At 43.8% G+C, this 12,773-nt stretch overlaps 1 protein-coding gene across 2 annotated transcripts in view; it reads right to left on the bottom strand.

Annotated features, from left to right (window-relative positions):
• The window catches only part of DYNC2I1 (dynein 2 intermediate chain 1), a 519,500-nt gene that overhangs the window by 386,693 nt on the left and 120,034 nt on the right, over positions 1-12,773 (bottom strand). For both annotated transcript variants that reach the window (XM_078663277.1, XM_078663278.1), the window contains 2 exons: positions 12,028-12,093; positions 9,307-9,393 (listed from right to left, as the gene is read on the bottom strand). In XM_078663277.1, the coding sequence (XP_078519403.1) occupies positions 9,307-9,393; positions 12,028-12,093 (153 nt within the window). The remainder of the gene's footprint in view (positions 1-9,306; positions 9,394-12,027; positions 12,094-12,773) is intronic.

The following is a 12,773-nucleotide window of genomic DNA, read 5'->3' as shown; positions in this document are numbered from 1 at the left end:
CACCGTCGATATCCCCCACTGTCCATCAGCGTGGCCTGACCTCACGATCCTTCTCCTTTCAGACGCCGCCCCGACCGGACAGGACTACTTTGATCTATCTCACTTGTGATCTTCCATACTGCGCCCAGGTAATACATCTTTTTTTACTGCCCTTCAGCTTAACTTAGAACCGAACTCGATAGGCGAAGCTCCATCTGTCCTTTCCTTCCCTCCAGGTGCCTTACTCACAGCCGCCCCTAGATCGACCTTTGCAGACCCCTCCTGCTGAGTTCACGATTAACTACTCCCACAGGTCAGCCACTCCGCCCACGTGCATGGCCCCTCACATTGACTGCTTTAGCCTCCTGTTGCTGCACTCCTAGCCGCTGTTGGACCGACTTATGCGGTTCCTCCTATGCCTGATCGCACCCTCTGGCCAGTCCTGGCGTCCCCTGCATGGCCCCCAGTCCTGCACACCAGCCGCTAGTGCCTCGAGCACCTCGGTCGCCCGGCCCCTGATGCTGGTTGGCTTAAGCGCACGCCGCAAGCGACTTTTGGCTATTAATAACTAGCATCATTTGTCCTTCATCTCATTACGTTACGACCCATTTTGGACACCCTGACTGATCCCACACTGGATCATCACCTTTTAAATCACTCACCAGCCTGTTAGTTTTCCCCACAGTCACTTGTCACCCGTCACCTCTGTCGGACACCTGCCCGTCCCCTATGCTCATCCTCTTTCCTTCCCCTGCAGCACACCTATGAATTGACAGCCCAGTCCTGAAGACGACTCCAAGTAACGAGGGTCGAAACGTCGTCGACACCACAGCGCAATTGATGGGCGCAATTCCTGTTCTCAATGAAAATGACAAATAATGATCGCTAATGTAGATATTTGTTACCTGTATATATTGTCATCATTGTTCACCTTGCGCCATTCACCCTGCTCACTTGCGTCGTCACTTTTCACTTGTATACATCACTTTACACCAAGTGCCCTCGGGCTGTCATAAGATTCTTTCTATACAGTGCTGCCTTAACTGTATGCCCTTGTGCAATCTTGTTTGATGTAATTTTGGCGATTAACAGCCTTCAAACACCTGCATTGAGTCTCTTTGTTTCTTGCTTATGTAATGCAGTTTGCATGCATGTTTAATTGTCTTTCCAAGTGAAACCTGTTGGAACATTGTTTCTCTTTATGCATACACTACCCAGTTCCGACGTGGTTTATGGGTCCTACTCCTGTTCTTTTTCGCTGGTGTGAACCTGGACATACGACATGGGAATAACCTCCCCACTGTCCGGAGCCTCCCCTGGGAGGGTCCCCTGAATCGTCCCAACCCTTTCCTTACGGTACATAAGGGCTTACCCGTTGGTGAGTCTCTAGATTTGCCGTGGGACACGATTCAATTCAGACACCACTTCAACTTCTACCGTCTGGCCACTCTGGACTTCGCTAGACTTCGTTTAGGGTCGACTTCGTCTCCCTTCCAGTCTGCTGCATCGTCTGTGCTTGTGCACCATATAGGAACCTTCCAAGGCCTGTTGGCATCCAAGACACTTCAAGGAATCTCCCTTGAAGTGAAGAAGTCACTTCCCTGCATCTACAGGCACCGCAACAAAGCTGACCAGTCTGCTGATCCTGAGCTCCTACGGACTCCGAAAGGTTCAACAACACAGGTGGTGGTTCTCCACAGCTCTCGAGACCTGCCCTGCCCTCTCACCAAGTTTGAGGCCAGTATCCTTGGGAGCCGCAGTAACGGAACCCCTGTGCACCGCATCGACTTGCTGTTGCAAAGGCTTGTTGGTTTGTTTCAATCAGGATCTTCGGGCTCCCAGTAGCCCCAACCTCGAACATCCCCAGTGACCATAATCTTCGTCCACACCGCATTCATTGCATTGTGGCCTGCATCTTTTGGTGAGCTGCTCAAGGTCCTCTTGCGACTCCCGTGCCTCCGGCCTGTGGGTCCTGGGGTCATCTTTGTTTCTGTTGGAGTCTCCTGATTGCTAAGGGCCTGCCCTGCCTCCCCAGTTTGTGGTGAGTTCCCTGGGTCTTGTTGTTCCCGACATTGCACCTTCTTCGACTTCTACGTGGGTTGCAGGTGCCAAGGCTTGTTGGTCCTCACGACAGGCAACGACCCCTCAGCACTCGACATCCGACATGGGACAGATCGTGCACGGCTCCTAGTCTTCCTCAGCGTCGCCTGGTACTCACAGCTGCAGAGTCAGTCACCGTCAACTCTCCTGACACACCGGACATCGGTGAGCATTCATCTTCCAGGTCTCTGGGTCACTCCTGAGTGACATAGACTCAGTCCCCTCTGCTTGCAGGTACCTCTCAACTAGAATCCACCTTTGGATTCCACTGGACACTTTCTCCTTCTCCAGCAGCTGCACTTTCCTGAAGTCCACCAATGGAAATGACAGCGGTTTCCGACACCACTTCGCACTTATGCACCCGGCTTCCCTGGTGTAGGTAACGTGGGTACTAGGGAATCATCAGGTGGGGTAGCTCTCCAACCTTCTGTCTTCCACAGGGTTTATTCAGAGTCCACTGGGAAGTGTCCTTTTGCTTTAAAATTGCAACTGTGACTTTCAAGTTGATTTGTACAGCGAACGCAGTCGTGTTCCCACACTGCACACGATCTCCGTGGGGTTCCGAGTCACTCACCTTGGGTGGTTCTTTGGGGGCCCGGCCCTTCTACGTCCTCTAGACATTGTCTTGACACGAGTCGTGGTTCTTATTCCACTTTCTTAATATATGGTTGGGTCCCCCCCTGGCGTGCACTGTGTATTCTGTGCTATTTATGTGATTTCTATGCAGAGTATTGAGTGCATTGTGCATATCTCTGGGTAGGAGATATCTAAACGTGTTAGAGAGTATTATATAATAAATACATATTTTTATAAATAACGTGTGGTTCTTTTTCATCTAATCTATACCTATAGATTGCATTCTGGCAAAACAAGCTCCTTTTGGACTATGCCTAGAGGCTGCTCTCCACAGCGACCACTAAGAGAGCTTTCTATGGTTATCTAAGCCCTGCTAAATCAAGGGTTGTCTGGACAGGTGCAGGGTGTTGTCGGGCGCAAGATGTGTCCAGGCAGGAATACCAATACCCCAGAAGCGAAGCTATGCCTCCACGTTTCCCAAAGGTGTTTCCCTCTCTGTGTTAGAGTAAACGCACCAGAGAGGAAAGAACCACTTCAGAAAATGAAGAGACCAAGTCAATATGTCCGCAGCTAAGAGCCTTACTCAGGAGGGGTGGAATGGCTCACACAGGAATAGGGAATCACTGCAGAGGAGGAGAACACAAAACATGAAATATTTATAATGATTATCAAAGGCAGGATATAACAAACTGAGTCAAGGTTATACTCCCCAACTATGTGCTATCCCATACTCACCAGCGAACATAAGGTAGAGTAGCTCGATACCTAAGGTCGTGGTCTCTTGAATAACAAAAGGTTTGTAAGAACGTTGCACCAAATGAAAAGGTCCCAAATTAGCAAAGAATGGAAGTTCCAGGGAATAGGAAAAAAAAAAAATGTCTCTCAAAAGAGTTCGTTGTGCAACAAGGTAAAGTCAGTAGCAACCCAAATATTCGGGTAAGACTTTGGAGAAGGAACGATGCGTTATATCCAGGAATCTCTTCAAGTAGCAAAAAGCACCCAGCAAGTCACACGCAAAGGAACAATGCGTGTTGTCCAGGCACTTCTGTTAATAAGGAATAGCACACGCGTTTGTTGCGTAAGGTTCTCAATCCCAAAAAAAAGGAAGGAAGCGTCTACCCGTTACTCCACGGGGGCGCCCAGTGTCAATGTTCAGGCGCGTACGCTAGATACCGGGAAAGGCAGCGCACACACGGGGGAGTGAATCACACAGTGGTTCTCCAGGTAAGCCACCGTCGAACATCCGCGACTCTGGGATAGCAAGGGAGGGGAGACGAGGGGCAAGACTCGGCAGGATGCCGCAAAGGCGACAAAAAAACACGCAACACGAACAAGGAAGGTGCCAAATCAGGAGGGAATCCGTAGATCAAAGGCTAAGCGCAACTCCAAATGTAGCGAGGCAGGAAAACAGGGAATCCAAGACAGGATACTTCAGGACTGGGCCGGAAAGGCAAGCGCCGCCATTACGTCTCTGGTAGTTTAAGAACCTCCCCTGACATCAGGTGACTTAGCGCAAAGCAGTATGGGATAGCACACTGTTCAAACCCCTAACAAGGCATTATGGTCTTTGTAGTGTTTGTCGTATAGCCCTGGTTCGAAGTCTAACAAGTGTCCACTTACATAAGGGTACATCATATACCAAGCCAGCCTCTCACACAAGGTCTCTCCCACATTGTCTGACAGTATCAAAATCCTTTTGGGCAAGGACAGCAGTTTACTGAACAAACTTACCACAAGGATTTATAAATGCTTTCAGCGGCTGTCAAATTCTTCATCCCCTGCTCAGATCATTCTGGAACTTGGCCTTCTTGACCAACGAGAGGTGGGCGCTGCAGCCTTTCTTAATCTGTGCCACAGGTTGCAAGTGGCCGGAGCCTGCGCTCTTGAGGACCTGTTATGGACAGACATCAGCACCAGCGGATCCGCTGAGTCACACCGCCTATTCTTAAAAGACTGTGAGCAGGTGCTGTCTGCGAACAAACTGTGGGACTTAAATCAGAGTAAACCGGCATTCAAACTGAATATTTATATAAAATGCATTTGTCTCTGGTCCTTCCATGACGACAGAGCAATTTTAGCCAAACGCAAGCATACATGGGTGGTTATCAACTCATATCAGCCTGCATCCTTCTCCCCATACCTGGCCTACAAGTATTCCAATCATCTGAAGCTAAGACTCATGGCTCTCACAATCAGTGAGTGGCTACTTTTGAGGCACCTCACCGCTGGTGCCGTCCAACGGAGGGGATCAAACGCAGGGGCTGTGGTCAGTGTGACGAATCCTTTGAGCATGTTCTGTGTCTCTGCCCAGCCTTTTTAGATTAGTGTAAAACAAGGATCTGGGGAGAGTGGAATAGGTTGGGAGGTTGATCTTGTCGGCAGGGCATTATAGCAGCACTTAATACAGACAACACTGCCCTAATCTTCAGGCTGACTAAATGTGTCCTCCTTGTATACAAAAGGTTTAGGAGCTTAGGTGGGACACTGGATCATTCTGCAGTTCCAACTATTATGTTTCTTGATTAATGCGCCTCTGCCCAGCCCATACCCTATGCCCTGCACCTTACAAGTCCTTACCCCATCAAAGGGACGCCGAAAGCTGCTATTTGGGTGCTTACCTATCGCTCGGAAGTGCACCTCTGCAAAGGTGCAGGATATAACTAGTTTGCTGCTTTGTTGCTACGTGGTGCTTAATAAGGTTAATGTTACTTATTTTTAATGAACAATCAGCTGCTAATCTTAAGCACCCGCACTTTCTCAAAGTCGCCAGACGTAATCAATTTGCTGCCAGCACTTGAATGCCCTTGTTAGATTATTCTGTATTCATGTATTTATCATTTCATTATCTGGCTCTTTTATAATGTCCCAAAATTGTGCCTTCTTTTATACATTGAATCAGTTTTTATCAGTATTGCACATGGTAAAGGTTTTAATTAACCATATACCATAAATATTTTCCAGAATATTAGCTGCAGGACAAGCTTATTAATGTATTTATAACTTGTGCAATATATTGTGCCATGACATTTGAAAATTAGCTGGATAAGGCCACTGGCACAACCTTACTCAGCATACTCAAGTGACACTAAACTTTATTTGGCTAAAGGTCATTAAAACACATATAAAGTAGTAAAATATAAATAAATAAATTTAATCTGATACAAAATCATAAACAATACCTAATTTTCAGATAATGATTCTGAGATAAAATAGTTAAAAGAGCCAAGTAAAATGGACTAAATTATGTCTAGAAATTCAAAAATTAGCCCTTAAAATTCATGTATCTTCCTAATGTGAGACACTGATTTTATGGAATTTAAAACTGTAAAACAGATTCCAGGTGAGCCTAAAATTGCATAAAAATTAAACCATCCCTACGCCGTCTCACATTGGCCTCATGCAGCAACGCAACCAAAATACAGTGTCTTGGCTCTTTATACAAAGGGCAAAACAGAAATAAATGGGTGGTACTTGGGGTCAAAAAGTTATTACACATGCAAAGAGATACATCCTGCTGCCCTGCCCCCAGGAATGGCAAAACACATTTAAAGTGCAGAGTATAAACAAGGTCAGCCAGTGACGATATGACGGAGGAGTACACCACCTCAGATAAGGCTCTAAACCTCAAGTTGGTTAAACTGTGGTATAATTTACGATTGCTTGCTTGGCCTGGGCAGCGACCAAGCATTTATTAATACAACGTTCTAAAAACAGTTCTTTAATACATAGTTTATGTTTAGGGACAATTGTTTGGAGGGATTTATACAGATCAAGGAGGCCTTGTCTATCAAAGGTGACCTTCAAGAACCTTAAACATTGTATCTCGTCTGCCCCATCTAATAACAGACAGTTTGAAATGCACGGTCTAATCAGACCAGCCTTTAGGGATGACCATAATTTGACCCATAATAACGAGGAGGCTAATCCAATCTGATCTTCCAGATAAGGCATCCCAAGCTCCTCATGGCATATTAAGGTAGCTGTGCCCCTTGGGACTGAAAGTAGCCATTGTAAGTTCTTATCCTAGAAAAAAGGTGGTAAGGGACTTCCAGGTCCTATAAAAGCAAGACATCAAAAAAACTATGGCTAAAGGATGAGGCGCTTGGTCATGTCTAGAAGGTTTTATTGTGCGAGTTCTGATTAAGGTAGTTAACAATGTCTTAACAGGGTAAGGTAAATCTCAAAAGTCTCCAGTACCCACGGGGTGAAAAGGGAAAACACAAATGTCTCTGGGGTCCAGCTCCTGCTGGGTGGGAAGGGGGTAATACAAGAGTCTTTGGGGTTCCAGTTCATGCTGAATAAGCCTTCTTGTCAGGTCCCCTTCAGGTAGGTCGCCTCTCAGGACCCGTCTGTCTTAAGTAGAGTCTCAAGTCGTCCAAAATAGGAAAAAGCCAAACGAAACAAGAACAAAGCACGGGTTAGTCTCCTGCTTAAGTTCTCTGGGGTACACTGCCCTTCACCTGTGCCGCACCGTCCCCAGTGTGAAGGAAATGGGATGAGGAATTTTAAACAATGATCGTGCCCCAGTCATGCCGTGTTCCCCTTCACCTCCCAGGCAGTTTCTTTAAATTTTGCAGGAAAGGTACTTGCCTGTGGCCATGGTCCTCCGGGACTGCAGCAGGGGGTACCACGGTGTCATGGCTCCCTCCGGGATGTCCAAATACTTCAGCGTTCTGTTCTGGGCAAGCCTCAGACTCTCTGCTTGTCTCTCCTCCCTCTGGGTAGTTTGGTTGACTCTCCCGCGTTTCCTTATTGGTTGGTCTTTCTCCCTCGTTGGTCCATCTCGCTCCTCACCAGTCTTCACCTACAGGCTTGTTCCCTCCGCTGTTCTCTGCCTTCCATTTCTCTCAGGCGGCGTCTCCACGTGTGACATCATCACTTGATGTTCCGGTGCTTTGTGACCGCCGACTTCCTCACTTGGTGGTCAAGGGCTAGGAACCATCTTGGAGTACTCGGCTGTCGGGCGCTCCATATTACAGTAGCCTATGCAAAGATTTATTTTCTGCATGTTGTAAAATATCTGCCTTATTATACCCCCAGAGGCCAGCACCATATATCCCGCTAAGATGCACTTGCTCCTAGATAGATTCAACATTCCTGGGATTGGTTTGTTTTGGAGCTTAAAGGGGAAATTTATAGATGACTTCAATGTTCCTCTTAAAAGTCTGGCACCTAAGTGTTAAAAGCAGGGTCCAGTTTAGTGACTGGTTAAAAAAAATCCCTAGACAATTAAACTTTTTCACCTTTGATGGCAGGAGTCCCTCTTATTAAATGTCTTTGAGTTGGTACTGGGGCAGGCACGTCATTACATAAGACTTCCAAAATTTACTTTAAGATCCAGGTCCTCCATATACACTAAAAACGGTTCTAACAAGGACTGAAGACTATTCGCGGTATGTGCAATTTGAACTGTGTCATATGCATATAATAAAATGGGGATGGGTTTTGGCCAATACGAGGTACATTTTTGCCATATTCTACTAAATAGTTACTAATACCATTAATGTATTGCAGAAAAAGAAAAGGGGCCAAGATACAGCAATGCCTAATGTCCTTAGTCGATCTTATGTGGGGGGAGCAATTACCTGAAGGACCATAACGGATAATAACAATAAGTTCCTGATGTAAATTCATAATAAGTGTCAATAAGTCGTGTTCCACTCCCATTTCGCCCATTAAATCCCACAACTTTGTGTGGTTCACAAGATCGAATGCACTGGATATGTCTATGAAAGCAAGATGCAAATAGCCTTCCTTAGCCTTCACATACTTCCTCTAAATTAAATAGAGATTTAGGGATTGCTCAATTGTCCCGACACCGCGTTTTAAACCAAATTAGGTCTCTGACAAGATGTTATTTGCAAGAGCCCAGTCTTTGAGGTGTGACAACCTAAAATCAGATCAGAGAGATCAGCCGGTAGCAAGTCATCTGAGACCGGTCCCCATTTTTAAAAACAGGGACTATGATAGCGGACTGCCAGGAGTCCGGAATCGGCCTGTGCACTAAAGATCTAAAAACATTTTGAAGTAAAGGGGTCCATAAAGAGGGGTTTGAACAAAAAAAGCCAGCCGGTACCCCATCTGGGCCTCAAAGCACTAGAACCAAAAGATTGCTAACTAGACATATCAATAATACATTTGTGACCAAGGCTGAAGTGCAGCTGAAATTTGTAGACATGAGACATCTGCTGTTTGCACTAATAAATGTCACTCAACACTGCGTGCGACTGCCGACCTTTACTTTAAAGGTGAAGCTCTGTGGAGATGTATATATATATATGTACACACAAAAAAGAAGCCGAGAACTCTGGATAGTTCTCAAGTTTAGGTGGAATTCAGCTCTTGTATAGAGTACCCTCAACACCAGCAACACCCTAGATCTGCTCACCTCAAATGTCTGCTTTTCTATCAAAGTCTTTAGGCATAGGATTAGCACAGTGCCATCCATGCCGAGATATATATATATATATATACACACACACACACACACACACATATATATATGTGCACACACACATATATATACACATACATATATATAAATTCATATATATGCACACATTCATATAGCTAGATAGATACATAAATAGATATACATATATATACACACACATATTCATGCATCTCTATTTATGTTATTTATGTACATACTTCAAAATCCTCTTCATAGTTAGTGGATGACTCTTCATATTCTGCATCACGATAAATGGGGCCATCATTAAGTTCTTTTTCTATTTCCTGGGGGGGGGAAAAATTAAAACAAACTCCCGTGAAATGTAGAAAGGAATAAAATGGGAGTGCACTCTGCAACTTTTTTTTTACACAATAGAATCGGCAATGGTATATTTCAGGTCTAAGTGGAAAGTGGAGATAATTATCCTCTCATGTTTTGATCCAGAAATTATTTCTACTGAGTGTACTGTTTAAGGAAAGGTTTTCCTGAGTTGCAATGTCATGGTCAGAGCTTTGGATGTGGAGCACTAGAGACACAAACAGTGACTAAGCAAAGTTATTGGTTTGGCAATAAAGAGATGGAAAATAAATCACCATCTAAATGGGGTAGAAAAGCATACTCTCAAAAAACTTTGTCATAGAGGAGAAAGGAACTATTCTCAGACAGATGTAAACAATGGGCATGAGTGATGTCATAAATGATGTCAAAGAACATGTCATGAGTGATGTCATACGTCGAGTCATAAGCAGTGCACGGCAGGGTACAGGTTATAGTTAGAGCTGCTAACTATAACTGGTGAATTTCTTAGTTTAAAAAAAAATAAAAGATACTTTTGTCACACCTAACTATAACATTACTTTAACCTTTGGTTTTTCCAGCGGATTTCTAGTTTTTTTTAACACAAAGTAATACTTCATTACCATACGTAAATGCAATATATATGTATATATTTTGGTGTGATAGAAAGACCTGTTTTTTCTTTAACCTTTGAAATGTATGGAAAAATATGATGTTATAATTAAGAGAATATGTCAGTGATAACATTAACGTTTTGAACCACAAAAATTCACTAGTTATAGTTAGCAGAGTCAACTATATCTCTTGTTTTTGTTGGAGAGGGATGTTGAGATTACGAGGTCAGAGAAGTGACCTCAAAATTGGCTGCCTGGTCTGGAGAGGGCACATATGAGATGGAATGTGGTGTGTTGTGAGGGAGAAGTGAGATGAAAGGCATTCAAAGGTGCATGATTTATGGGAAGGAAGGAAGGTGATGGAGGGTGTAGTGTATAGATGATGGTGAAGTAACGGCCATTATTATGTGAATGGGGAAAGTGGTAGATGCTCTAATAATCCAGGATGAGATTGTCAATGGCACAGCATGTCAAAGTCTCTGTGATGAAAAGCATACCAAGCAGGTGTTGGGTGAAGAAATCTGCTGTATCAATTTCGCAAGGGTGGAATAGGAGGTGATGAAAATAATGGAGACACTTTGAGGTGGGTAGTGTGACGATTGAGGATGTTTATTAGGATAGTGAAGTCACCTGTGATGCAGGGGTGTTTGAATCTGCGATATTTGTGTATGATGGAGACATAGAATGTTGATGGGTAGAAGAGGCACATGGTTTTATGTTCTGAGGGCAGTGAAGTGATGTATTATATTTGACTTGGGTAGGTAGGGCAGTCAGAAATGATTACTGCAGGTAAGGGTTCGGAGTTCAAACATGCTAGCACAATTGGGTCAGGAGGCACAGGTTCCAACTGTTACTTAATTAAAATGTGCATTAAAGAGCATGTATACTAACAAAGCTTATTCAAATACAGAGGGCACCAGGGAGCAAATAAAAAAGGGTATATAATATCACAATTCACTTCATAGCAGATATCAAGGAGCATATATATTTGTACATTTCATCTAGTGCAGGCTACATCAGAGTACAAATATATATATATAGTTTACAAATAAATAAATAAAAGCAGAATTTGTTAGGGAGCACACACAAAAACACAATTTATTAACCAGAGGGTTTATTGGGTGAGCCGGGACCCTAACATTTGCTTACTGCAGAGGAAAACAAGCATGTCTGAAATTAAAGACATTAGTAGTGATAGGGACTTGAGAGTTTATCCTGTCATTGTTAATAGAGCATCAGTGATGGCATCTGGACTTCAGCGTTCCCTTGTCAGAACTGCAACAAATAGGATAGCGTGTGCAGGGGTATCACCTTTATAATTTGCCCTTTTCTCCAACCACACAGCAATGGACGTTGAGGCATTCTGAACAAGGTATGGTGGGTGAGGGCACAATATTCTTGACAGCCACTTCTTGGAGGATAATGGTGGTACATCATCATACGGAAGAGATATAGCTATCCTCAAATTTTCAGAGCAGCCCCCATTTTTAGGGCATAAAGAGGAAGGTAGGTAAAGAAGAACACGTAAGAACAAGCAGCCAGCTTCACAGCACTTTTCACATAGTGAAGGGGAAGCCTGATGAAGCCTCAAATGAAGGTACAGAATTGGAGGAAGTCTCCTACGGCTATAAAAAGAGCACTTCTCTGGGTTTCAAGCACAACTGTCATTTTGAGGTCATGGAGGAAGGTGAAGGAATGAGTCGCCAGTCTGTGAGGGCCAGCCAGAAAAGGCAAAATATAGCACAGCTTCAAATTAAGGCATGGAACTAGATACAGCCTGTTAAAGATGGAGGTAGGTGGGGAATTTGTGTGGTTTAGATGAAAAATGCAGGAGAGGTGGCCCTCTTAAAGACAACTTTATGCCTGTTTCCAGGGATTTGTCAAAGGTGTATCAAAGATAGGGCTTAACATTAAATTATGGGTGCCAGAGATGTTTCCATAGCGTTTAACAAACCATGATACTAGCCTGCAAGAGGATGTGGATTAAAATTAAAGTACTCTTCTTACCTCTTCTTCATCACTTGTTTGTCTGTGAACGGATGTCCATGCTGATTGGGTATGATCACCATTATGCTAACAAATCAAGATATAACACAAAAGCTGTTTAAAAAGGCTTGCAAAAAATGTAAGAATATTTTATCACATACATTGAAAACAATTCAAATCATAGTAAAAAGAAGACCTTAAATCTATGAGGTAAATGAAGACTTTTTCAAAATCAGGCCCATGTATGTCTGGATATACAATGTTCAAAACTTTTTATTTAATAAGGAAATCTACAGTAATACATTGCAGCTCTTGAAGACCGCTAAAATAATATGCTGGGCCTTAACTTGCACAGAAGACACTGCTGATAAAGTGTGCACCGTCTTTTCATGGTACGTAAGCTTAAAACAGTCTTTTTAGGCTGTGGCAGAGGGTTTATCGGATGTCCAGTTGGTTCAGGTTACATAACGGCTATCCAGCTTCCAAAGATATGGTCAGGTTTGGCTGAGCATATAGCATCTCCTTTATATAATCTAATGGTGGTCCATCAGATACAGTATGCATTTAAATGTAATGTACAATCCCTGTCTAAAGAGGTCAAGATTTGACTATATAGGTCTATATTCAGAAGGCTTAAGTTAGCACTACCATCTCAACACCCTTACTGAGGTTCCCAACATTCTACTGTGATATCTCCAAGCTCATTCCGCCTGCCTTGTGGCATACCGCAGGGATCCTCCCTGAGCCAAAGTCTTTTTAATATATAC

This window comes from Lissotriton helveticus, chromosome 10 (genome assembly GCF_964261635.1).
Source record: "Lissotriton helveticus chromosome 10, aLisHel1.1, whole genome shotgun sequence".
In the NCBI taxonomy this organism is placed as follows: domain Eukaryota; kingdom Metazoa; phylum Chordata; class Amphibia; order Caudata; family Salamandridae; genus Lissotriton; species Lissotriton helveticus.
The sequence above is the reverse complement of the archived record's forward strand: the minus strand, read 5'-3'. Positions and strand labels throughout refer to the sequence as shown.